We start from the raw sequence: 25882 nt of genomic DNA on the forward strand, positions 1-25882 counted from the left end.
CAAGTCCTTAGCTGATATGGCAGCTAAGATATTTGGTGTCTGAAGTGTACACAGTTTATAGAGCCAGAGGATGTGTCCTCGTGTAATTCATCATGCATAATTACAAGGATTATTTCAAAGAGAATATGGAAGATGGTGAAGTTCAAGAATGTTTGATTGTGAGTAGCAAAGGAACTCCAAGGAAATATTTTGCTAAAATTATCCTGTTAATGCTTGGGAGGACCTGTTACGGTGTGACAGACTGAAGGATTGCTATGGTTGAGCAGTTTCTCCAGTGAGCCACATGATGGCTTCAGCAGTTGTGCAGTAGAACCCTACTAACATGGTGATTCTCCTGTGCTTATTCTTGTTTTGCAACTGCTAATAGTAATATTGTGGGTTTTTTTCAGGAATTATTTACAGCTAGAGATGTTTAGAGAAGTTAATTTATGAATGAAACTGTAGGAAGTGTTGATTTCTTGGCTGAAATTCTGGACTGAGAATGAAGAAGGACATGGTAGGTTTAATGCATGGATTTGCCACAGAAATCCATCAGTGAGACCTTCCAGTGCTTTGTCTTTCTCTGCTAAGGCAGTTTTTTTTTTTTTGTTGTTTGTTTGCTTTTTATTTAGCTCTTTTCTGTGTTTGCTTTGCTTAGTACAGATATGTATGGCTTCTAGACATGTGGGATCTAAACTTAGTTGGATCCATTGCCTTTGTTGTGTATTTTTACGTTGTCTTGAAGTCTGTGCCCATATTGGAATGGTTTAAGCTAAGCTGTAATTAGCATGTGGTGTTAGGAAGATCAGAATATCAAACTGAAATGTATTGTCATAAAAGACTACTGAAACTTTTACAAGAGGTTAACTGTAAGGTCTCCTGAGATTACATCACTGAAGACTGCAGGACACAGTGCACCCACTAGTCACTAGACATAGTCTAATGCAGTAGTAAATACATGTTTCTCTGACTTTTTAATGTTGACTTGAATTGAGAGTTACCAAGGCAGCAGAGGATGCCTTTTTCAACTGGGAAAGCAATGTCAGAAGATTCTAGCTTTGATCGACTTGACTGGGCAGAACAACAGTAAGGTGTGGGCTGTATCTGACCTCAGAGTGCATTGCTGGAAGTGTGTAGGGAGAGTTCAGTTAAGTTATAGTGATTGTGTACTTACAAGCCATTGCATGAGATTAAAGTAATACATTGGATTCAGCTGTAGCTTACAGCTAGAGTAAGTACATTAAGAATGTCTGTACAGCAATACAGGAGAAATCAATCTGATGCAGTTTTAATGACTGGCCCTGGTTTTGATAATTTGGTTAAGACTTATGTGCCAGTTCATTTCACCTTCAGCTGATTTCACTATCTGCATTAAAAATCTAGGACAGAATTTCAGTTTGTTCATATACGTGACTCTGTTGCACTAAGTGGAACAACAGTGACAGGTGAGGACCAACCCTTTCCTCTCAAAAGGCAACACAGAAAAACAGCTTAGTGTTTCAAGGCAGAGTTGGATCTGATCCATTGCTAAACATTTTTTTGTTAGTTTTTCTTTTTGCATTCTGTTTACACACTGTATAGAATAATCACATCCTCAGTCATCTGTCATCTTGTTATCATTTTGACTTCATGGATGATCAGTGACTTACTTGATTGTTGTGAAAAGCACTTCAAGGGGAGGTCTCCGCATTTGTTTCAGGGCTTCATGTTTTCCCAAGCATTGCATCACATTCTTTCCCCTCAAGCATTTCTCTGGAGTCTGGTCAAGGGAACCAAAGTCTCTGCAAGGACTTGCTTTTCTCTTATGAGGTAGTATTTTTGGTGTTGTCAAAATGAAGAATTTTGTTATAGAATTTGTAGGTTTGTGAGAAACGTGATCAGAGTGTCTTGTGGTTGTTCTTACATTGGCTTAGTTGTGGTTCATCAGTGGCCAGAGAACTTTTGCACTGTGGATCTCACTTTGCATCACAGGAGCTGAAGATGTGAAACTTCAGTGGCTAGATGGGAGCTGAAGTGACAGGTTTAGGAGGAGGAACTGGAGAGAACTGAAATCCCAAGTCTGAATTCACCTAGATAATGTTTAGGTTCAAATTGCCATTTAGTCTTCATATATACAGTAAAAAGGAAAGGCTGCAGAAAGGCCAGTTCCAGGGCTGTCCTGCAGTGTCCTCAGCACTGTAAACTGGGAAGGAAGTCTGTCAAGATGAGGTGTTGCTGAAGTCTGCTGGCTGGAGATATGAGGCATGTGGTGGAATGAAGAGGATAAGCACTTTGAGTTTGTGTGGGACTTATTATGGGATATTTAGTGGAGAAACAGCAGGTAAGGAGAGGAATGGACTTATGTGTTTTGTCTGAGGAGGAACAAATGAGTGAAAATTGAGAGAGGAGGGGATAAAAGGGGCTGGTTGTCTGGGTGCCAGGAACCAGCAACAGCTGTGGGCAAGCAGTGCCTGAGCCGAGCTGCTGAGGGAATTCTCATTGTATGTATGTGTATACCTGTGTTCTCCAATAGCAGATCTCTGTCCTACTGAGCTACAGAGGACAGGATGAAATTCTTGGAGGAATTTCTGTTTAGGCAAGTGCTCTGTGTGTCTGCTGGTGATTGATGTGGTCGCATGTATGCACCATGTGTGCCATGTGGTGTATGTACCATATGTGCTTGCATGTGTGTGCCTGCTGGGAATGCATGCTGCATGCAGCTGCTGGTTGGACTTGCAGGCACAGAGCTGCAGCAGCCTCACCTCTGCTGGGCTGCCAGATTTCTGTCTATCCTAACAATTTACAGTTGTTTTCTCTCAGTCAGGGACCAGCAGGAAATTCACAGTCTCATCTAAGTGCTTATGAAGTACCCATCTCACCTTGTTCGTGAGTTATTGAGGGCTGTAACAGCAGAAAAACACTTGCAGGGATAGAAAGAAAAGATTGGTCTTTAGTGGCATGTCTGCCACTGAAAAAATAAAGAGGTCGTAACCTACCAGAAAAACAAAGGTGGAATGCCCTACAGAGACCTTGTGGTTTTCTGAGGGAATTTCCATCAGGCTGCTCTGTCAAACTGGTTGTGTTAGATGTCTGTGACTCTGCCGTTCTCATCTGCTTGCAGTCAGTTTTAATAAACAGTTTAACATGGATGTTCATCCATCTTGGCAGCCAGTAGAAGATCACTCTCAAAAACATCTCTGCCAAGATAGAGGTATAGCGTTCCTAACACTTTCTCACTTGCAGTGCTTGGCACCAGTCTTCCTAAATTTGTATGTTTGTGTGGTAGAATGTTGCTGTTAGCAGATGGTAATCCAAGGTGCTTGACAAGTCCAGGAGATAAGACTTACTCAGTGTTTTCATTTATTTATTTCTGGGAAGATTGCAGACATCACTGTGTGTCTTCTCTGAGATGAGAAGAACCCTTGGGCCTGAATCACTGAATCCAGTAGTTGTGTTAGGAAAAGCTGTACCTAGCCAACTTGCTTACCCTCAACTGCGGGGGAAATGTTTCATGCTGTGTGTGTTTTTAAAGATCTTTGTCAGTTAAATTGTTTTGGGAAGTAAACCTGTAACAGGGTACAGATGATGTGGAGCTTAAGGTGATGTTTTACCACACACACAGCCAAACTGATGTAATAGTTATCTTGTACCTAGAAGTGTAATCCTGTCTCTCTCCTGTTTGGCCTTAGGACATTTTTTTTTAGTCCCAAAACAAATCTGTCTGAGAAGCCAAACCCTTTTCCTCTCACCATGGAGAAAAAAAAAATCTTGTTTTTGCCAATTGGAGAGGTTAATTAGAATAGAACTGATGCAGGCATGTAGGGAGGACGAGAAAAGTGTGTCTGTTAGCAGAGAAGCATGACCTGATTTCATTAGCTGGCACCCTTCAGGATATCAGAGATGGCATGTTTGGGTTGGAAGATCTCATCTGGCTAATTTCCCGTCAGAGCACCTCTAAGGGAAATGCTTCCTTTTCTTATCTTTTGATGTGATGTTTGCAATCTCAACCAGATTTCTTTGCCTTCAGACCTTTTAAAAGGAGATGTGTCACTAAGAGGATGGTATCTTAAGCTGAGAGACCTGTGCTGCATAGAAGGCAACCTGGAGTTGTGTGATCTTGTGTCATCATGACATCCAAAAGTCCCAGTTTCCTGGGAGATGGAAGCTTTATCTATATCATGAAATGTCACAGTGCCACATTTCAAGTAGTTGGGCCTGCAGAATATAGGACATTTCAAAACCGTTTCAATTCAAACTGGTTAAAGAATGCAAACCTTATGAAGTGTAGTCTGAGATTCCTAACTGTGATGTGTGCTACTGCCCTTTTTCTTACAGGGTTGATATCAGATACACATTGTTGTTCCATGTTAATTAGCCTGTGTAAGAATTGGAGGCTTCAAAGGCTAGGCGTTGATGTTATTCCAATGTACAGTATACATGTACAATGATTATTTGGGTTGTCTTATATCATTCTTGTAATAAATAGTAGAAGTGGACTATTTCTTGGGTGAACTCTGGAGGGCTGTGATAATGTTGAAGTCTGACATGCTCTCTCAAATCTTGTTGAAATTGGATGGTGATTGGGAAAGTTACTGAAGGGAGCATGACAGGTAATTGGATTTTAGAGGCTCATTTTCTAGGAGGTCAAGAAGTATAACTGAGAGATGTTTCTACATTACACCTTAAAAATTAATAACACACACGGATAGTAAGCCTACAGTATTAAGCATTTTTGTAAAGTATAGTAGCTGTGGAATTTTCATAGGCACACCAAGTGAGGTTAGTACAGAAAGCATAGATGTTGACTTGGTCAACAGGAGTAATAATGAGCCTTGCTCCTACTTTATTTTTCTTCTTACCAGGCAAGCAAGGTAAATGTTAACCTTTCAAATTTGCTCTGTTTTCCCTGTTGAGGTGGTCATACTATGAAAATGATCATTACCAGCAGCTTTAATAGCCTGCCTTGATAGTGATCTTGGCTGAAGAACTGAATGTTCATGAAGACTCTGTTCTCTCTGTGTTTGAGCTGTCGAGTAACAGATGCTGTGGGCTATGGTCTCTCAAAGCCCAGCAGGATTCTGGATTGCTGAGGTTTCTACAGCAGGGCTGGTCCAAGCTGGGAACGCTTCATGTTTCTGAATGTAAATATGTCTGTATCTCTCTCATCTATCTTGTATTTAGGAATATTTGGGGTCCATCAATTCTCACACCTCACACTGCTTAAGAAATAGTTCATACCTTGCAGAAATATTATTATTATTTCTCAAAAATCCAATGACTTTCATTCAATCTGCTGAAGTTTTCTTCCATCCATAGTGAAGAACTATTGGTGCTTGGTGTTCTGCTTCTTGGGATTTTGTTCAAGACTTACCTGTAGCAGCGCTAAGTGGATTTTCTAAGCCTTTTTTTATTTTACTGTTACTCACTGAAGGTTATTATGAAGAAGAAATAAGACATTGCCTTTCATAGAAGGTTTGGAAATATACCCCAATGACACATGTAAGAGTGTGATTATAGAAGAGAATTTTCTTAAGCCAGTGATCTGGTAGTCACCCTTTGTGAACCATGATTCAGATTTGGATTATCTGTGTGGATGCCATCTGCACTGGAATGGATATTGAATGCTGCAAGCAGAATGCTGCTGAAAACCTGCAACTGTTTCTGATGGTAAGGTCAGCAGGTGTGTGGAGAGATAGATTATTTTTTGGAGGGACTAAAACTGAGTTCAGTGAATGAGATTACTTTTAGTGCAGTACTCCTTTTGGCTAAAAGGACCTGACCTGGAGACACGATGAGTTGCATTCGTTCCTAAAGCTGCTTTTCTAACAGACTTTAATTTTCACTGATGCTTTTATAGAGATTTATAATAGAGATTTAACAGAGAATTAGGAGTATTTAAACTGATAGATAATGGCATTTTACTGTGGGGTCAAAAATGTATACCATATTTAGTGGACTGGAAGTTTTTAGTTATGAGAGTTATCCTGTTCTGATTTTTATGCAGCAGGATTTATCTCTCTTGCAGCAACCCTATATCAATTGGGTGAAGCAACTGAAGTTCCTTCTTCAGGTCCCAAACCACAAGGTGGTACAAGGGGAATCCTTGTAATTCACCACTGCAGTGACAGTTCTGGTTATCTCTAATGATACCTCCTGTTAACACAATAAAGAACACTAGATGTGTTTTGTAAGCACTTACACAACAGTAGTATCCTTCCTTACACTATAGTAGTCTAAAAATAAGGGAGGAGAATAACTTTTGTCCAGTAGATACAGTTGAGAAAATAAGAGACTATCTGGTATAGAAAAGCAGGAGGTATCCACAGTGCATTTCTCTGTGGTGCTGCCATTGATTAAGGTGTGAAAACAATTCTGATTGTCCTGCATTTTGGAACTCTGTTAAGTGCTTCTGTGGTGCCCATCTTTCTGCTCAGGGCTCAGACAGTACAAGAAGAGGTGAAATGGAATGTAACTAGTTTTGTGAAGTAGACATTTTAGCCTTTTTAACATCTGTCTGAGCTCAGAGCAGTCTTTAGCTTCCACTGTTTGCAGTATTCCTCAAGACAGCTTGTTTTATAACAAGAGTATGGTAGGTGCTTATTTAAGGCTGGACTGACCCTGGAGTAAACACAGAAGAGTTACACTTTGCACTGTGGATAGATCATTTGCTTGAGTAGCATCTTTGTGGATCTGCTTCCCTCCCTGAACACTCTTCAGAGTGAAGCTGAATTTGGAGAACTGTTTTGGAAGAGGACAGCTCAACCTGTGAGTTGTTTGTAGGGAGAGAGCAGGATCTGATTTTTACTTCTTCTCTCCTTTACTTATTTATTGCTCCACTGTGTCTGACAGAAAGTTGCCCTTCTTTTTGACCAGCATTTTGGTTCCAGGCAACCAGGATAACCAGGATGTCTGTGGGCTGGTCTGACCAGTCTGACCAATGCAGCTGATTACAAATCCTTTACTTGTAAGTAGAGCTGAGCCTTCTTCTCCCTATGTCAGAGGACAGCAAACACTTGCAGGACTCTGGTTCCTTTTTCTGTCTTGGGGAGGTCTCAAAGAAAAGTAACTTTTGGGAAAACCTACATCAAATTTCTCTGGTACTAATAGAGGTTAAGTTTTCCTCCCATTCTTTACTATTTAAAGTTAATGAATGTTTTGCTAAGCTGAGAGATAATGCTATTGTAGACTTTTTTTTTTTTTTTTTTTTTTTTTCCTACGCATCTCATCTTCTTGTTTTGGGCTTCCTGTACTTTATAGAGATGTTGTTCCAGTCCATTCATTAACTTGGTGAGAGAGCTCTTTTTGAAGTTCATTTGAAGTGCTCCACAGGAAGGGTGTTGACAACTGTGGTTATCTCCAAGTAAATAATAATTACATGATGCACCTGTCCTCTCCCAGCATTGGGTAAGAAGGGAGAGGAACTCCCATCTCTGTGTGCTCAGCACTACAATTCTTTATTCTGGATAGAATTTGGGTGGAAGAACTAATTTTGCGTCCTTGTAAAAAGAGTTGGGATAGGATATGTGCCAAAGGCCATTGGGTTTTGAACAGAGGGTGTCAAAGGTAAGCTGTTTTTAAGGAATGTAATTTCCAATAAGGAATGTCTTTATGAGTAATACGTATTCTTATAAGGTACATCTTTATAAATAACAGCACATGGTATTTGTCATGGGCCCACAAAGAAAGTAGTTTCCTGAACTAAAATATTTTTCCCTTGTTTTTGTAGTGATTGTAAGCTTTGGATGTGTCATTATCGAGTGGAGAGCTAATTTCTTTGTTCAGTGGAGAAATTCAGCTTGAAAGAGATGTTTTTTCTTCTTTTTAACCTGATCCAGAGAACCACTGTACAAGAAAATCATTCACTATGATAGCATACAAACCAAACATCAGTTGGAGAACCATTCAGGGTAAGCTGAAACGTACAGAGGCCTTTAGTCTAGGTGCCTTCAGGTGAATTAGTAGTCTTGCTATGTTCTCTGTTAGTCACGGCTAATGGAGAGAGGTGTGTACTGTGCAGGAAGGAGGCACAGACAAGGGAGATGCTGGAACTATATAGTCCATGCCCCTTCTAGTTTAGTGACATGAAGACTTTTAAGAGAAGTGTAATTTCATAGCAAGTTAGATGCAAAACTTCTTGAGGGGCAAGAAAATGACAAGTTTGTACTACACATTTTCCTTTCAAGTACAAACTTACTGCATTTTCAGCGTGATTTGGCTACGACTCTATTATCCAATAGAAAATGAGACGTAACATTTTTTCATTAATCAGGTTCAAACCAAATTAAATAGAGGTGCCAGAGTCTGCTTCAAGAATGTGTTTGGAGTCTGCTGAATGAGGCAGCTATGGTCTTGTACTTCGGACTGCTGTTGGCCTGCAGTGTGACCTTGGGTCATTTGTTTACTGACTCTCATGGTTCTTTTCTTTCATCTATTGCTCTCAAAGTCCTTGAAGAAACAGACTACACAAAGGACTGTGGAATTTGTTGTGATAAGAATTTTGTGGTTACATCTCACATCTCTGCTTACCTTAAACAAACAGCTGATTGCTGCATATTAGATTAGTTGAAGTTCTTTGAGACAGTGTCTTCTGATGCCTTGTAAAATGATGTGTGTTTAAGAAAGTCTGTGTTTATGCATTGGTGGCTATGTAGCTGTCCTTGGAACAGGGCTGCCCACTGTGCTTTCATAAGTATTCAAATGCAGATTGTTGCAGTTGGAGATATTACAGGTATGCTACTGGAGGCCATCTGAAAAGCAGGTATTTTGTACTAGCATAGCTTTTATAATTTCATTCCTTTGTGGCTTATTGAACTTAGAAGTATCAAACACAACTTCATTAATGGCTTTTCTTGAAATATAAAGTAGAAGTTCTCTTGGGGTCACAGAGTTCATTTTGCTTGCAGGTGCTGGCTTCTCTCCTAGCTTTTTCTCGTACTTGGTGCTGGCAGTTTACTGGTTTCTGCAGTGTAATGAGATGTGGCTGATTGCAGTGGTTGTGAGCCTCCAGTGGATATAGGATGAAGAGGTTCTAAAATTTGTTAAATACTGTTGGAATTCGACTGTAAACCCTGAAGGAAACTCTTCATTTGACATGAACTTTAGGAGACCTTCTCCTGGTATGTGGAGAAGGAAAAAAAAAATAAAAATAGAGGAGAAATAGAAATAGAACTGCTTGGGCTGAAAAGATTTCTGATGAAGTCTTCTCTACAGTGATGGAGGAGAAGGACTAATGGCATGAACTGCTAAAAAATATGTCTGATCTTCACTGTGCACAGCACAGTTTAATTTGCTTTTTGTCCTAATGGTAGAGAAATCTGCAAGAATAAATCTTCACAACCAAAATCCTTGGGAATTTTACATTCTTTCCTGAGTGTGTATCTAGGCAGCTTTTTTCTCTTTCTTTCTGAGGGTTTTGGAGGAAGCACAGCTTTACTTCTGCTTTTTCCATTAGGCTGTCTTAACTCCTGCAGTGCACTGCTTTACAAAACACATTCATCCAAATGCAAGTGCCAGCTCACTCTTTTTAAATGCAGAAGTAAAAATAATATTATTAAAGGTTCAGCTGTTAGTGGCAAAAACTGTTGCATGAGCAAAGAGGTGCTTGTGTACGGTGGTCTTTGCTCTCATACACCTGGGTTTGCTGTGGAGCTGCTTTCCACTGAAACAGCCTGCATAATCCACATGGAATGGTGAATGAGGGCACCTGGAAAAGAGAACATCTGTTAATGAGGTAGCAGGATTATCTTCTGCATCACTCTTGTAAACTGCCACGGCTACAAAATTAACCTCATTATATAAATAAGGGGAGCTGTACCAGTACAGCTTGTGTTTTCCTGAGTCAGGTGTTACACTGTTCTCTTCTAGGAAATGAATTGGATATAAAGATGATCATAGATTGAGGTTTTCTAACAGAGAGTAGGTCTCTAATGGGCTCATTTATGTTATAGTAGAAGGCTTCACACAGTAATAGGGAATGCATGTGATACATTGGACAGTGGATTGGGCTCTGGAAGTCTGAGTTCAGTTGATGGCAGCTTTTTAAGGAAATGCCCTAATCCTCATGGAAACCCATTTAATATAGTCAAAATCAGGTAGCTGGATGGAAACTGGATTTATAAGGGCACGGAGCAATGTAAGAAAAAACTTGTGAGTGTAGCAGTCATTTGCCTTGGGTAGCTAGGATCAAAAATAGCTACCTGGGAACCACAACAGAGGAGGGAAAACATGTGTACTAGTGTCTTATGTTTGCAGGAGGGACGAATTGTTCAACGGATTCCTGAAAATGATGCTTAAAAATCGTCACTTTGTTCTCACCAGCCAGTTCACTGTGGAATTTCAGGCGTTGAACATTCGTGGGTGAAGTTACTTCAGGGAAGTCTATGAGGATTTTCTGTCCTGAAGTGTTAGGGGTTAACCTGTTTCCATTTCTGAGAACTTAGCTTTATTGTATCTCTATGTATCCAGTCAGGGGAGTTGCCTTCTTTTTAAGAGGAGTAGGTCTGGAAAGAGTAACCTTGAAGTTTCTTTGCCCTTCGCCTGGTGATACCACTGTCTGCCTTCAAGACTTAAGTTCTTAGGTTAGGTTCAGTGTTGTCTGGTTTTCTTTTTTCTTTTATTTTATCTATAGATACTCAAGGCAGAGTATCTATAGATGACAGTGTATCTATAGGTGACAGTGGGAGCTGTTTTGGTTTCTCCAAACAAACAGTGTCTCAACTGTGTTCTCCGCAGATGCCCCTTTTCACGGTTCATCCCACTGTCCCTGCACACAAGGACACTTGCCTGTAGAGATGCACAGGAAGCTTGACTAAGCACTGCTGCTGCCCAGGGTCTCTATACCCTTGGAACCTCTCCCAGATGGGGATGCTGGTGTGGTGCTGTGCCATCTGACTGTATTTATCTGGCCGTGCTTTTGAAACAGAAGCTTTTTCAAGTCCTAAGCTCACAGGAAGTATAATGCTTGATGTAATATTTCCTATCTTATTTATTATTTATTTATTTTTTTCAGTGGAGCTGTTCTATAACATCTGTTTGATACTGGAAGAAACCGCACAATTAATCCAAGTATCCCAGTAACAGAGGGATGTGGCAGATCAGAAGCGAGTGTATAAAGTTATCCCCTACCTTTTGGTATCTGATGAAATATCTCTTGTGCGAGGTGCATTTCAGGTGTGGAGTATGCCATTTCACAGTCTGGATACATTATCTCTGCAGGGCAAAGAAATACAATGCAGGATATCCAGAGCGTTGTCAGCAAGCAAAAGTTCCTTCCACAGGTGACGACTGTTTTGTGAAGTTCTGTGAGGTATTGTTTCATTTGTCTTAAGTGGCGTTGGGTAGCTAGCTGTGTATTAGAAATAATGAATTCAGTTATGCCTCTGGTGTTGTCTCTTGTGAGAAGCTTGTGGTTACATCAAGTGTTCAAGTTTTAATGAAAATCTAAAGAACGCAAAGGGAACCTGTTTACATCTCCGTAGCCCAGAGCAGCTGCGTAGTACATCTGTAACTCTGTAGATGTTATCTGTTTCACTGATTTACACTGGATTTTTAATATTAGAGATTGCAAGAGCTGTCACAATGTATTCTCATAATTTATCGACATGTTTATAATAAGGTAATTCTCATGCCTTTAGTGAGGTCACAATAGGCATCTGATACTTACCTGTCATTTTGTGTTGAAGTGTACCATCATGGCCATTTTAGTGTTGTGAGCTTGATTTTAACTTTGTGTGTGTAATCCAGGTATCAAAACTATATTTGAATTTGATAGTATGTTTTGCAAATTAGCTACTTTTTAGTTTTCAGAATATTTCAGTTTTGCCTGTTGTTTTGGCTCAATTTCTTTCTTTCACTAAGTAGTGGAAAATATACTACGTTGTGGTCCATGTTTGTTCTAGAAAAGAAGATGGATTTGAAAGAAACTGGAGAGTGATGATGCATACCAGAATTTGGAAAATCCTTGTTTCTTGGCAGTGGCAGATTATTCCATTTTAATTATATCCAATGTACTCAAAATTTAAGTTTTCTCCTTTTAATATGTTTCTTTAGAGTAATCATTTTCACTACATTTGTTTATTACTTATGCCACATTTTCATGCTTCCTCCATGTGTTTGCTAAAGAATGAATCACAGAGTAGTGTCTCATCAGTGTTGCTCTAACATAAATGGAGCTCATCTGGTTTGTTAAGAACAAACATGTGAAGGATTCAGTGACAGATTCTAGTTGTACAGGCTGTAGAATTTGTGATGTGTTATCCTGCTCTTAAAGAGGAAGTGTCAAGAAGAGTGCTTCTGTAATTATGTCCTCCCACATACAAGCAATAAGGTAATACTTAAACCCGTATAAATGTGGTGTTACCAAAAGCAGTCACTGCAGGTAGCTCAAACTTCCTTCATATATTTGCCCAATTTTTCTGTAGTTGAACTTTGAGTTGGGAACTTAGTATGGACAAAGAAGGATGTAACCAGCAGCTTTTGTTTTCATGCCTCCTGCCAGCCTTCTCAATTGCTTTTTAGCTGACACTTGAGCCAAAGCCTGTTGTATTACTGAACATGACTGCAAGAAGCACTTAGTAAATGCTTGTTTTCACAGCACTGCTGAAATGTGTGTTTTCAGACTGTGCAGCAGCATGAGAGATGCTGTCTGTTGCCTGCTAAGTTACTGTCATTGCAGCATCTGCAGACAGACTTCCAGTGATTTTCCTCTTGATACTTTTTAGGTATTATCAGTGATTCCTGAAGAAATATCTGTAGCCAAAGTACTGCATCTTACTGCAGTCACAGCAGTAGTCTCTAGGATACTAGATCTTTTCAAACAAACAAACAAAAAAAACCCATTTGCTCAGAACCTGGTTGTGTAGGTTGCTGTCCTGAATTCTCACACATTTTTCTAAGGGCAGCTTCTGTTCCTGCTGTGGTATGTCAGGGATTCAGTCTTGGTCAAACATCTGGGTGGCGTGTTGTTCAGAGAGCACAGATATTATCATTGCAGATTACTCTTGTGATCAGTGGTGATTGCTGCCTTAAAAATCATGGTGGCATCTTCCTACCTAGTAGCTGATACTGTGTGATACAGCTAGGTTTACTCAAATAATTTAGGATAGGATCTAAACCATAATAGATGGAATGTTTGGATGGTAAAAGATGTGATTGAAATGGGATGAAGAATAGCAGGGTAGCAATCTGGTTTCCTAACCATAATGATGAAAGCAGAGTGGTCAGTCTAAGGTTGTTTTGGTTTACTGCCAGTTTAAAAATAAATTGTTGGTACTAAAATTTCTGTGAATGTAAGCAGTGTTCACAGAAATGCTAAAGACTCTGTAAAATTTTAATCAATCAATTAAAATGTTAAATATGATAAAGCCACGTAAGTACTACATAACTGGTGGTCAAAGATTTCAGAAGATTTCATCTGCTGGGTGTTAGAGGATGTGTGTGTCTGACAGGAAGCGGATGAAAGAGGGAAATGCAGAACTTTGTCATGGATACATTCAGCAATACAGCAGAGTTTATATTGTGGTGTGAACCACAACGTGATAACTAGGTCATGGTCTGGATTAACAGATGAAAAGCGTGTTGCTGTTTCAAGTGCTTCCCATCTGGAAGACTGTACTAAATTGAGGGGAGGGCTATGGTGGAGTAGAAACCTCAGACTTAATAAGACCAAGCAATGAATCATCTTTCAGAAGAATTTTCTCTGGTGTTGTTTTTCTTCAGTAAAATGCAATTAACTTAACGTACAACTTAAGTTTTATATATGGTTCTTCAAATTAACTGCAAGAATTTTATCTGCAATCTTCCCAAGATGTTGGCAGGGAATGCTTTTAAATTAGTTTTCCAGCTGCAGAATATCAATGGATAATGAAGTGCCCTATATCCAGATTGGAAGCAAACTGTTAAGAGATTAAAGATAGAAGACCCCTTGACAGAGTAACTGTATGAATAGGGTGTGGCTTTTTAGTACATATTTTGGTGTTCTGATCTCACAAGGACTTTTTTTCTTTTTTTTTCCTCTGCAGAGATTTGCTGAGATTGTTTTGGTGTAGTTACTTTACAACAGCCTCTGACATTTTAAGGCTCATATAGATCCATAGAATTGAGTTGAAAAGAAGCCTTAGTGGTCATCTGGTTTAACTCCTATGGTAAACGGTGGTATCTACAGCTTGATCAAGCTGCTCAGAATGCTGTTCAGTCTGAGCTTGAATGTCTCCATTTGTGTATATCCTATTAAATCTTGTTTAGAAGGAATGAAACCGTTATAGGTGTGTGCATTGTATGTATGCATTCACTGTTTTACTAGAGGTGCTGTGAATTCCTCCACAACTATGACCACTGTAACAATTCATTGGTTTGGATGTGTGTTCGATAGGACAGTGCTTCCTCTAATATGGAATCCCTAGCGTTTATGTTCTTTTAGACATTCGAGTGGCGCTTGTCCCTTACAGCCGTTCCTCCTGTGTTCATAAAGCATGGTAGAAAGGCATCTTAAAGTTCTGTGGGTTCATTAAGAAACAGAACCGCAGAACCTCCCTACCAAAATTTTAGAGTTATACCAGCAAATCAGTGTTCCTAATGACGTTGCTGTGATTGGAGCCCAAGACAGATGGAGACTTGCTTTTGAATGACAACATGTACTACTTATAAATGTACATGTAGAAATATGAACCTTACTTTTTTCTTGGTCAGAAATTTTGTGGTACAGAAACTGTGGTGTGGGAAACATGCCACATTAAGTAGTTCTGTAGGATGAATCTTAAGTGCCTTGACATCTCCCACTTTAAAACTGTGCCAGCTTTACAGTGAATTTTTAATTACATCAGCAATTGGTTTTTAGTTAGAGATAAACTAAGCTTTGCAGTGGGGAAGGACTGCCATTCAGACTGGGTTCCTTCAAGCATTGCTTTCCATACACCACTGGCTGTGCTTTCCCTGTTTGCTGTCTGCTCTGGTCACAGAGTATAATGAGTAATCAGTTGTTTTGCTTCAGGGTAACCACTTGTTTTAATGGTGAGGAAAGGATCCATCTTAACACTACCTTGCTGATCACTTTTACTTGTTGTGTAAATAAATCAATTTTGTTCCCTTCCTTCTGTAGTGCTGAGTGACAAGATTGGCCTGAGAAGCCAAATTCTTAGTTATAGCAAAGAAAGTTTTCTTCCTATTATGCTTGTGGAGAGCCTGATCCTGAGAGTCTCACAATAGGTGCTTTCGTGGTTGTGAAGGATCAACAAAAGCACTTTCTGCCTTTCTAGGGAGTACCTAGTATGTTTAAAACATTTGCAGAGCAAGGCCATCACTGTGATAGCCAGTCGGAGGCTGATATCACCAGACATGATATCCTATCCTTCGAACAGACTACACTTGCTTTGCTGACAGATTTAAGTTTTGGTTAGAAACTTGTTTTCGACGAACTTGTAATGGTGAACTCATTTACATCCTTAGGTTTGCAAATGCACCATCCCAACAGGCATAAAAAGAAGCCTGTGGGTGGGACCCCAAATCATCATCGTCCTCTTCATCATCTTGGTGGTCAATGTTGCTGCTTGCTGGCTTGAGACTGACTTCTGGATGAGTGCATTAACACTCCCCATCCCTTCTCCAGTGCTGCAGGCTGACACTAGAACTCCTCAAAACAGATGTCCAAAATAGACTGGTGACCAATCTTTTTTCCTGTCTATTTTTCTGCCTCTCATTCTTTCTCTGTTTTCCTCAGTTTTTTTCTTTTTGTCCTTTTACAATTGTAAAATTATTAACTAATTGCAGGACCTATTTTGGCTTCTGAAAAGCTGTATCTCTTGTATAGTTGTTAAGGTGTAAAGCTGTGAATTAGTTGTGAGTCTTATTTTGGTTCCTCAAGGTCTGTAAGGACTATAAAGAATGATTAAATACTGTGCTTCTGCAAATGAACTGCTTACCTTGGGGGCTAATTAAAAAACCACCCAAAGCCGCTTTCCAGATCAGCTGGTGAGAGGAAGTTTTGTTTGCTGTGTTGAGTGGCCTTTTGAGAACAATATAGATTAAGCAGTATGTAGTGGCAGAGAAGAGGCTTTGAAATCAGTTTAGTTTGCTGGAAAATTGCACTGTAATCTCCTTGGGTGTGGTAGAGAAGAATGTAATTCTATAGCTGTCCCTACAACCTACTCCTAGTGAAGGGATCCTTTGGTGTTATTGTTCTATCCTTTTCTCTCGTAGTTCTTGCATTTAGTATAGTTTTTGCTACTGAACTGTACTGGAGGATGTTTTTTCTGTTTTCATGAACCATCCTTGATCGGAAAACAGCTGTACTGTTGTAAACTGGAGAGGAGGCAAGCTGTCCTCAGAGGAGAAATTTATTGTCTCACAGTGTTCTTCCCAATAGCATGTGTTTTCTAGATCATGTCTCTGAGTTCATTTACTTACTTGTGTTATATTTCTGATCTCATGGATAGTAAACACTTTTTTTTTTTTATTTTAAATATGAGTTACAAGCTGCTTATTTAGAGATTTGGAGTGTGGATGAATACATCACGTGGTATTCTGTTTCTGTCTGGTTTATGGGGGTGCATATGTTTAACAGACCCAGTGTTTCCTCCCTTTTGTGAAATAGTAGGTCATTTTGACCAAATGAAAAGGTCAAACATGATAAAATTACAAGGTGGTAGTCAGAACTGTTCTCTGGACAGAAATCTCTTCAGCCTTCAAGCCAAATTAGTCCAGTACTGGGTGATCTATTTATTTGAATTTTGGAAGAAGAGGACACACGACCAGACTTCTACAACTACAAAGGCTGTGCCTTGTGACTGACTGTTGTTGCAGTGCAGTATGTCTTGCCAAGTCACAGAACCACCAGACCCTTAGGCTGCAAAATCATCCTTGGTCTTGTCTGTGAAACCTTGTGTGTTGTATCAAAAATACAAGAAGGAATACTCTCTCTGGTCTGAGTTTGAAAATGTCCATAATATATATATAGTGATATATATATATCACTTTTTTTTTTTTTTAAATATTTCTTCATTTGTCGAAAAAGTATGCATTTTGTCTTGTTCAGCACTGCTTTATAAAGACAAATCCTATTCCCCATGGTTAGTAGTGGAGCTACCTTCACTGTCTTCCTGCTTTAGGGCCCATAACAGTCCCGCTCAGTTAGAGGTCAAATTGAGAGGCTGTCTGGATCAGGCATAACCTCAACTGCTACATGATTTTGGGTCGATCTTGTCTCTCAGCAATGTTTGTAATGCAAAATCACTATGCCATGTTGAGAACTGTTTGTAATGAAGGGTGCAGCACACAACCTGATGATGCTATAGCCTCCCTGCAGGTCTTTTGCTCCTGAAACCTGGAGCTGCTTAGCACTGAGGCTTTGTGTCACCAACCTGCTTCTCCTGTTTTCTCCCTGGTACAGTCAGCTTGAGCTTCTGTGGAAGAAGCCAGGCTTACCTTTCTGTATCTGGTTTTCTAAGTAGATGTGGTTTTCTGAGCAGAGTCCTAGCTATTTGTGTTTGCCAGCATAGTTTATGTAGTATGACTCTGCCTTTGTAGCTTTGTTTCTCACTGTAAAAACGAGCAGTTGGAAACCAAATGATACTGTACGGTGGAATGTATGATTTAGATGTTCTTGAACACATATGTGGTTTCCTAAAACTAAGGCTTAGTCTAAAAATAAAGACCTTGGCCACTGTATAAAGAGTAGGGAGCTTGAAGTTCCAGAGGATAGACTATTACTGACTTTCAGCAGAAGGGCTACTGTACTGCTGTGTACAGAGACCTGCCCTCCAGTGAGTCTGTACACATAGAAGAATAAGGCCCTGAGTTTATATCTGAGACCGCTGGAGCATTTGTGTGTGTGTACATTTTATTTCTTACCACTTGCATGACCTGACATGGATTAAAAATGGACTTTGAGGATTCATGTTAAATCTCAGCTTTTGGATTATGTCCTTGAGAGTTGTGTGAATGTTCTTGGCATTGGGGGTGAGAAGGAAATTGTATTTTAGTGCCATCTACTCAGTTATGCCAGCACTTTTGAAAGCCAGAATGGAGATTAAGAAGCTGGACAGAACAAAGAGATTTATGAAGTGTAACCACAGTTTAATTCATTCTTATTCTCTTCTCAAGGGAGAGTATTCAGAGGGTAAAAGTAAAATTTTATCTTTCTTTACTCCATTTCATTTCTACCTTCAATAAAATGTGTGTTAAGGACAATCATTGTAGATTAGTTTGCATCTCTGTTTTCTGAAAGCTGTTAGAATTTATTTACTGCATGCAACCATCCTGTTCATATTTTTAAAGGAATGAATGATAATAATGTTTTTTTTGTCTCAGTAAATTCAGTGAGGACACAGTACACAGAGATGGCAGGATTTTGGCCAAAGCAGGGTTTTTGATCTGGTTTTGTTGCTATTCCTTCCAGAGCATAGTTCAGCCATAGTGTCCACTGGTATGGTAAGTGTTTGCAGGAGCAATGATTGCAAGACCTGCTGGCCAAGCTATGGATGTGCATTTGTAAAGGCTTTGTTTTATTAATAGTGGAAAGAGGTAGCAGATCACAGGGACTCAGACAACTGAAAGCAAATGCTGTTGGTGTAGAGTGTGGCTTTGTGGCTGTGCTTTTAAGAGTGCTAGCTACAGATCAGACCTGTGTTAAGTCTGGGAACCAAGAGGAGAACTGTAAGAGCTGGGTGTGTAGCCAAAAAAGAACAAAACAACAACAACAACAAAAAAAAAACAAAACAACACAAAAAATGTACATCTTTTTAAAAGGATTGTCAGAACTGAACATGCTTTACTACATGATGCTGTTGCTCCATCAGAATTCAGCTTCAGTAGATGCATGAGCCAAAGGGAGTTCCCAGCCTGCTTTAAGGACTTGGAAGGGCTGAAATAATGGCAAACACTGTGATGCACTGCAGTGGTTGTGGCTAAAAAGGCATACCTCCATGTTTCACCCATCCCATCCTCTGCCCCCCACAGACAGTGCTCTATGGTGTCCCTGTGCTGTGTATCCATGGCATGTTCATGGCTGGATAACTATGGATGCTGTTACAACATAGACTTCCAATGAGCAAGTAAGTATGAGGGTATACTAGTACCTCACCAGAACTTCTGATGAGATGTTAATTCCTATTACACTTCTGAAAGCTACTAGAATGACACTCACTGAAAGATGATCCTTCCGTTAATACAGAAATGTTTATACCGATATTGAATAGCATGCCTAATCTGTATATTGAAGTTTACATCTAAGATTTATCCTCCCTGCCATTGTTCCTCTTTCATAGTGGAGGGACTGCTTCTCTTCTTCAGTCCTATTTATTGTTTTCCAGTTTAATCTCTATGAATATCTCTGTAGTTTGCCAGAGTCATTCTGGTGTGGCTTTTTTTGACAGACATTGCAACAACACTAGTGTAGAGGTTTTTAAGCAGAAGCTGATCCAATGAAATTGTTTGTCAGATGTTACAGGATTATGTTTGTTTTACATGACCCAGCTTTATAGACAGTTATCCATTATATTCTGCTCTCCTTCTTCAAGTCTTAAGCTTAGAAATAGGGTGGTAGAGAAAGGGGAAGCAATTACAACTCTAAATCAAATACAAATCAAGTAAAAATCCTTTATATTTATTCCACTGAACATTGGCACCTTGATTATTAAAATACTGTTTGTACTGTATTTTGTCATCTCTTACTTTTGTGGTTTTTATTAAGCCCAGGAAACCACTTGCTCTTTTTTCTTTCTTTCTTTTTTTTTTTTTTTTTTCTCATGCACAAGTGAAACAAAGGCTTGCTATTACATGTTGAATAGACATTGCTGTATATTTGGGAGATGTTTCTGACTATAGGATTTCTTTACAGTCAACGCTTTCCACTGAGGTGCTTGAAGCTTCACTGTTTTCCTCATGGTTTTCATATAAGGATTAATGTAAGGTAATCCTGGTAGCTCTAGAGAAAAGTGAAGTACTTGAAGAAACCTGGGAGTCTTTCCGTGAGAAAGACTTCAAGCCAAGTTCTGTATTTTTCTAGAGTTGCTGGGGCTTTTACCACCACAAGAAATAACAAATTCTTGTCCTCAGGCATCAGTTAACTTCCTTGCACTGAATGCTACCACTTACTATTGTTATTTTGAACATTAATTGAAATGCTTAGTTTTCAGTTAAGTAACATAGAAACCATGGACAAAGGCTGATGCAAGATATTTTTTTTGTTAATAATGAGTTTTTCTGGAAAGATTCATTGTAGAAATTATGGAAAAACTATGCAAACCAGCACATGGAAAACAAATTCATTGTTTATACATTTCTGTGTATTTCTTCTAAGACTGAGAGTCCATGGGAGCTCACTTTTGATGAACTTAGAGGATTGTTGAGAAAAGGATGGCATGTAGAAGAGGATACAGTTACTTTTTAAACCTAGTTCCTATGTTTGTACGTGCTGCTTTTTAGAGACACTTCCCAGTAACCCAAATTTGCTTTGATCCATTTTCCTTTCTCTTTCAAGTCTAGTAAATACATAATGCAGGTCTACATCACAGGTTAGTAAGGGTTGTTGTTGTTTGCTTATTGTGGCTTTATTGTTTATTTTACTTGTTGTGTTGGTTTTGTGGTTTTGTTTTTGTGTTGCTTTTGTGTTTGTTTGGTTTTTTTTTTCCTCCATAAAGAAATGCATTTCATGAAGTTTCCACCATGAATTTGCACAGTGTGATTGTGCAGCACTTTTTTTCCCTTGTGATTAAAGATTAAACTTATCAGAATTGCACAAACTTGTGCAAGATATGTAGGCTATTATTCCTACTTATTTTGATGTTTTTTGCTGTCTAAGTAGGAAAGGTGTTTTAAGATTACTGGATAGGTCATTTTTCTCTAAGTAGTTCTTTGTACTTCACTGTGCTACAAGAACTGGTTGCTCTCAGTCAGGAAAGTAGAGGAAGTATGCATTTGAATATTCAAAAGGAAGAATAATATGTGTGGTCCTCTATTTAAAGAATTTTGTGCTCTATATTAAAACAGATAGTCAAGTATGAAGCTCAACATGAGAAGTCTACAAAATGTTGGTACTTAATAGGATTTTGATCAAACGTATGCTTTTCTAGAGGCGGCAGGTGACTTTGAATCAGACCATGCAAGTGCTCAGAATGAAAGCTTATATTTCTGGAAAGAAAAATGTAAAAAAAAAATAAATGAGGATGCAGAGTTGATTTTCTGACAGTGTCTTGCAGGATAGAACTCTTACTGTGTCTTTGATCCTGGAGAGGTCGTGCCTCTTCACTTCCTTGACAAATAAAATAGGAATTGTACCAGCTGCCTTTCTGCTTAAGACTTGTGTTATGCTCTCCAAACTTCTCTGATGAAAACCATGTGATTCTAAACACCATCATCTAACATTCTTATGCCTGTGATTTAATAGAAAGTGTATGAAAAAATGATTTGTTGGGTTTTTAACTCAACAGTGACTCAGTCAGGATGGCGATGATGTTCTGCTTATTTGTGTGTGTGTGGTATCTGTGTGGGCAGTACTGGTCTATGTGATGATTTGGTGTACCTGTTCACCAAATAATATCATTCATGCCATGGAATACTCTCACAAGAAAAACTGTTGGTGACTACCAGACCTCACTGGAAATGCGCTGAGTCATTTGAAGGAATTGTCCATTTGAGTTTCCCATAGAACGACAGCTGTAAATCAGTGGTCCAACTGAGAAATGAGAATATCATGGGTTAGAAGCCACTTTCTATGGCCTTAGACACCAGCGTACATAAGGAGATCTCCTGCTGGCGTTATTGGGGTATGAGGACTGTTAGACACAAACAATGCCAAATATGTAATCAGTAGTCAAATGTGATTTTATGTGGAAGGGTGGTGCTACTGTGCTGATTTCAAGGAGTTATAATCCACTGGTTTATAGCTGATGTAACAGAATTATTCACAGCATTTAGTCACTGAGATAACCCTCCCAAGACCACCTCAGATAACAAAACTGTGAACATTTCTCATTCTCCACAGATGAAAACTATCATGAAAATGAAAATAATGGCAGAGAAGCCAAGTTCCATCGTCAGTGTGGTAAAAATCTTGGAGTTTTGTTGACCATTTGTTGTTGAGGTAATGGGATGAGTTTACTTTTGATAATGCTATATGATTTTGAAGCAATGTGTTTGCTTGCTAATGCTACAAAGTTTTAATTGACTGTTTGTGATCCAGAATGGAATGACAGGCCTCTCATTACTTGCTGAATAAAACACAACGCTGCAACATGTAGCACATGAGTTTCTAGAACGGCTGGATGATTCAGCCCAAAGCAGAGGAGTGGCCATCCTGCCATTATTTACCACTTTATTGCCTAAGCAGTAAAGATGCTTTTAGAGACCGCAGACTGTGGCTAAAGCTTTTCAATTAGCATAAGCCTTTGAAGGATCCAAACCTAAAGTGAGTGAGTTCCAGATGAGAATGAGGTACTCTGCTGAAGCTCAGCCTGTTCTTTTGTCCCTTGTAAGTAATATGAAAGATTGTTTCCTCCAGGAAAGTAGAGGTGATACTATCTGTAACAGTTCAGAAATGTCTGGTTGCTGGGTGTTTTAGTGGGAGTAAGGACGCAGTATAACAGGCAGGATCCCTGTCTATTCCAGAAGAGAGGGAGGAGGTGCCAAAATTCATGTTTTTCTTCATTCATTTTGGCAAACTTTTGAGTGAAGAACAGAGTTAATTAGTTAGCAAATACCCTCACAAAACTGCAGTAAGTGATTTCAGAGAACTGATTGATTTTTTTTTTACCTTCACCGTACTCTTTTCGGTCTTATATTCTTGTGAGTGAAAATGATTGAGAAAGTAAATACACGTGTTCCCAGCTCTGCACAGTTTTCCAGGACATGTTAAGAGAGAGGAAAAAGAAATCAATTCATAGCAGGCATTACAGTTTGAGTTTGACATGTACATTCCAGATATCAGGTAAATCTACAGGGAAATAAGAGAAGGTGGCCTTATCTTTTACTACAAGATGCCGACAATTCTCTATGCATGGAATTCATAGGAAATTCTTGTTTATTTTCATTCCCTTTAATGTATTAAAGTGTGGTTTGTCTGACTGCATGGTAATCTTTTAAACTGTTAGCTGTTGATTTGCATTTGACCATGATGTATGTATGCTCCTATGAGTGAATTCACCATTTCACATTTGGTACAAGACCTGCGATAATGAGTTGTTTGGTGAACATTTTTGTTGCTTCTCTGTGTTAATTGTTTTTCTGCAAATTTATTCATGGAGGGAGAACATAATATTTGTGTATTCAGTAGAAAATGGCTTGTAAAATATGGTGTCTTTTGCTTTTCTTGACAAAAAGGTGTAACAGCAGTGAATACTGTTATCTTTTAAGATGTGTTTTATTTGTTACTCAGCTAGTTCTAAATAAAAACTGTTGTTGTGTTATAGTGAATAGTTACAGGTGAGGAAGTAGCCGTGTTAGAGTGATATGTATGTTAAACTGGAAAGAATTAGTGACCTGAGCTGTGAAACTCCTGGTCTGAAATCCTTATTGCAAACTGGGATGTTGGCTCCATGCCATCTGAAAGTGTGCAGGTCACCAGCTCAGTCTGAGCAGCAGCAATCACTTGTCCTTCGAAAGGCTTTTAAATAAGCAGCCTGCTGCCACAGAGCACCTGAAAGCTGGAAGTTATGGTCTTTGCAACAAACTGTAGGGCAAGGCTGTCTCATAAAGCACCCTCATTTCCTGCTAGTGACTCCTAATTTGACTACTAAGAGGCTGGCTTTCCCAGCCTTCATCATGTTTCAGTATTTCCGGACTGTGCAGGAATGCTACTTCAGGGGCCATGTCAGGTCTGACAGTGGCCTCCCCAAGGTCTGTCCCTGAACGGCTAATGTGTTGCTGACAGGAAGAATGACTGCATATAAACTGATGATTGAAGCATCTCTGCAGGATGCTGTAAACATGTGCTATCAGCAAAAGGAAAGGGTAACTGGTGTTATTTAGTTTGCTGGTAAATTGATCAGATACTAATCTTACAGCTATTTGGGAGAGGATTTTCCATGTGCTTAGATTCTACTGTGTGGAGGCAGGGTCTAACACACCATATTTCTCCTTGCCTGGGTATTTGCTACTTTCAGCTTATAATTAATAGAAAATGATATTAAAACAAGAACAAACTGATGGGTCCGAACTTGAGCTTACCACTAATATAAATCATTTCCATATCCTTAGGGACATGAAGCCTTTCGGGAAGGCTTTCAAGTGGAAGAGCTAGTAGACTGCTCTGAAGTCGACACGAACTTCTGTGACTAAAAGAACAAGGAGGACCTGTGATAGGGAGAAAGTGTTTTCAGATATCTGAATTAAATCTCAGCAGTGCTTTTCTGCCATCTGCTGCAGAGCAGAAGATTATCAGACATGTCAATAGCACTGAAGCAAGTCTTTAATAAGGATAAGACTTTTCGTCCAAAACGCAAGTTTGAACCAGGAACCCAGAGGTTTGAGCTACATAAAAGAGCGCAGGCCACTCTGCACTCAGGTGTGGACTTGAAAGCAGCTGTACAGTTGCCCAGGGGAGAAGACCAAAATGACTGGGTGGCTGTCCATGTTGTTGACTTCTTCAACAGGATCAACCTCATTTATGGAACTATCTGTGAGTTCTGCACGGAGAGGACCTGCCCAGTGATGTCTGGAGGCCCTAAGTATGAATACCGGTGGCAGGATGACATGAAATACAAGAAGCCTACAGCACTGCCAGCACCACAGTACATGAATCTCCTCATGGACTGGATTGAGATGCAAATCAACAATGAGGATATATTTCCTACAAGTGTAGGTAAGTGAAAAGAAGAATTATCAACTGCCTTTCATTCTGTGCACTAAGTACGATCCCTTCCTGACCTCACTTACAGGGGCTGTGGAGTCCAAGCCTTTATAAGAGCATGTGGAGGAGGAGGGTGTTTTGCAGGAACAGTCTGAGATGTAGCAGACACAGAAAACACTTTATACATCTGGTGGGGTTTGTTAGCCTAAAATGTTTTCATTTGAGCCATTTGTTCCTGGTAAGCTTCTACTTCTCAGGTTAATTACTAAAAGTTGGTCGGCATTTCATTTTAGCTTGTAGAAATCTAGCCAAGTTTGAATTGCTTTACTCACTACCTGGCCACTTAAGCAGATGCAGAATGGATGGAAAGCAAAGTGGTATTTCCCTTTGGAAAAGTGTACAGCACTATGCAGCACAAGGCCGCGGACAGTCAGGAGTGCAGTGAACTCTTCTCTCCCACCCTCTCTTCGCTTCCAGCATCAAACTGATGGATTAGAAAGTGAGTTATTCCCCAGATTACTGTAGTTTAACCAAATTATCTAGGGAGGGAGCTGCTAAAGAGAGCTTGATTTGACTTTTGGTACTGTTAGCTTTTCTGAAGGGTGTGCAAATAGGAGGAAGTAGAATAGTTTCCTCTGAGTGAGGAGGACTTTGTGGAGGAATGCCGCTGTATGATGTAGTGAGCCTATATCTTTCACTGTAGCTGCAGCTAATGAAAAGGACAGGATGCTGTTCCTGAGCAGTGTAAGCTTCAATTTTATTTAATGAGTTGTGATTCACTTCTTTCAAGTAGGAAAGCTGGGGGAGCTTCCTGTCAGAAATGTGAGGTGTTATATAAATATGTGGATGAGTAAATAGCAGAATATTTTGCAGTTTGTACAGTTAGAGCCTCTGGCTAATGGGAGGAGATGGTACATCAAGAGTCTGCATGTATTGGTGAGCTTTCCTAATCTCTGAAACAGCCAATTTTGGGGCTTGTCTGCTCTTCGTTTGGACAGACTTGTGGCTTGTTTCCCAATCCTTATCTCTTTTCTGCACTAACAGGTAGAAAGAAAACAATGACTTTGTCTTTTAGGCTGTACTTTGCTAGTTTTACAAGAAGCAGGATTTCAGAGGAAGATGTATATACTTCTTGCACAGTGAAGAATA

The 25882-nt window shown here is 39.5% G+C and overlaps 1 protein-coding gene across 24 annotated transcripts in view; it reads left to right on the top strand.

The window, feature by feature from the left end:
* The window catches only part of MOB3B (MOB kinase activator 3B), a 73418-nt gene that overhangs the window by 7243 nt on the left and 40293 nt on the right, over positions 1-25882 (top strand). For 10 of the 24 annotated variants that reach the window (XM_085528117.1, XM_085528112.1, XM_085528115.1 and 7 more), the window contains one exon: positions 24142-24745. In XM_085528117.1, coding sequence (XP_085384243.1) covers positions 24328-24745 — 418 coding nt within the window. In that variant the 5' untranslated portion in view covers positions 24142-24327. Of the gene's footprint in view, positions 1-389; positions 497-15484; positions 15611-18906; positions 19002-20428; positions 20463-21931; positions 22031-24141; positions 24746-25882 lie in introns of those variants that run through there. The other 14 variants (XM_085528120.1, XM_085528113.1, XM_085528110.1 and 11 more) reach the window with 7 other exon arrangements.

The sequence above is a fragment of the Coturnix japonica genome, chromosome Z (assembly GCF_054131305.1).
Source record: "Coturnix japonica strain WE chromosome Z, WE-NBRP24, whole genome shotgun sequence".
NCBI classification, from domain to species: Eukaryota; Metazoa; Chordata; class Aves; order Galliformes; family Phasianidae; genus Coturnix; species Coturnix japonica.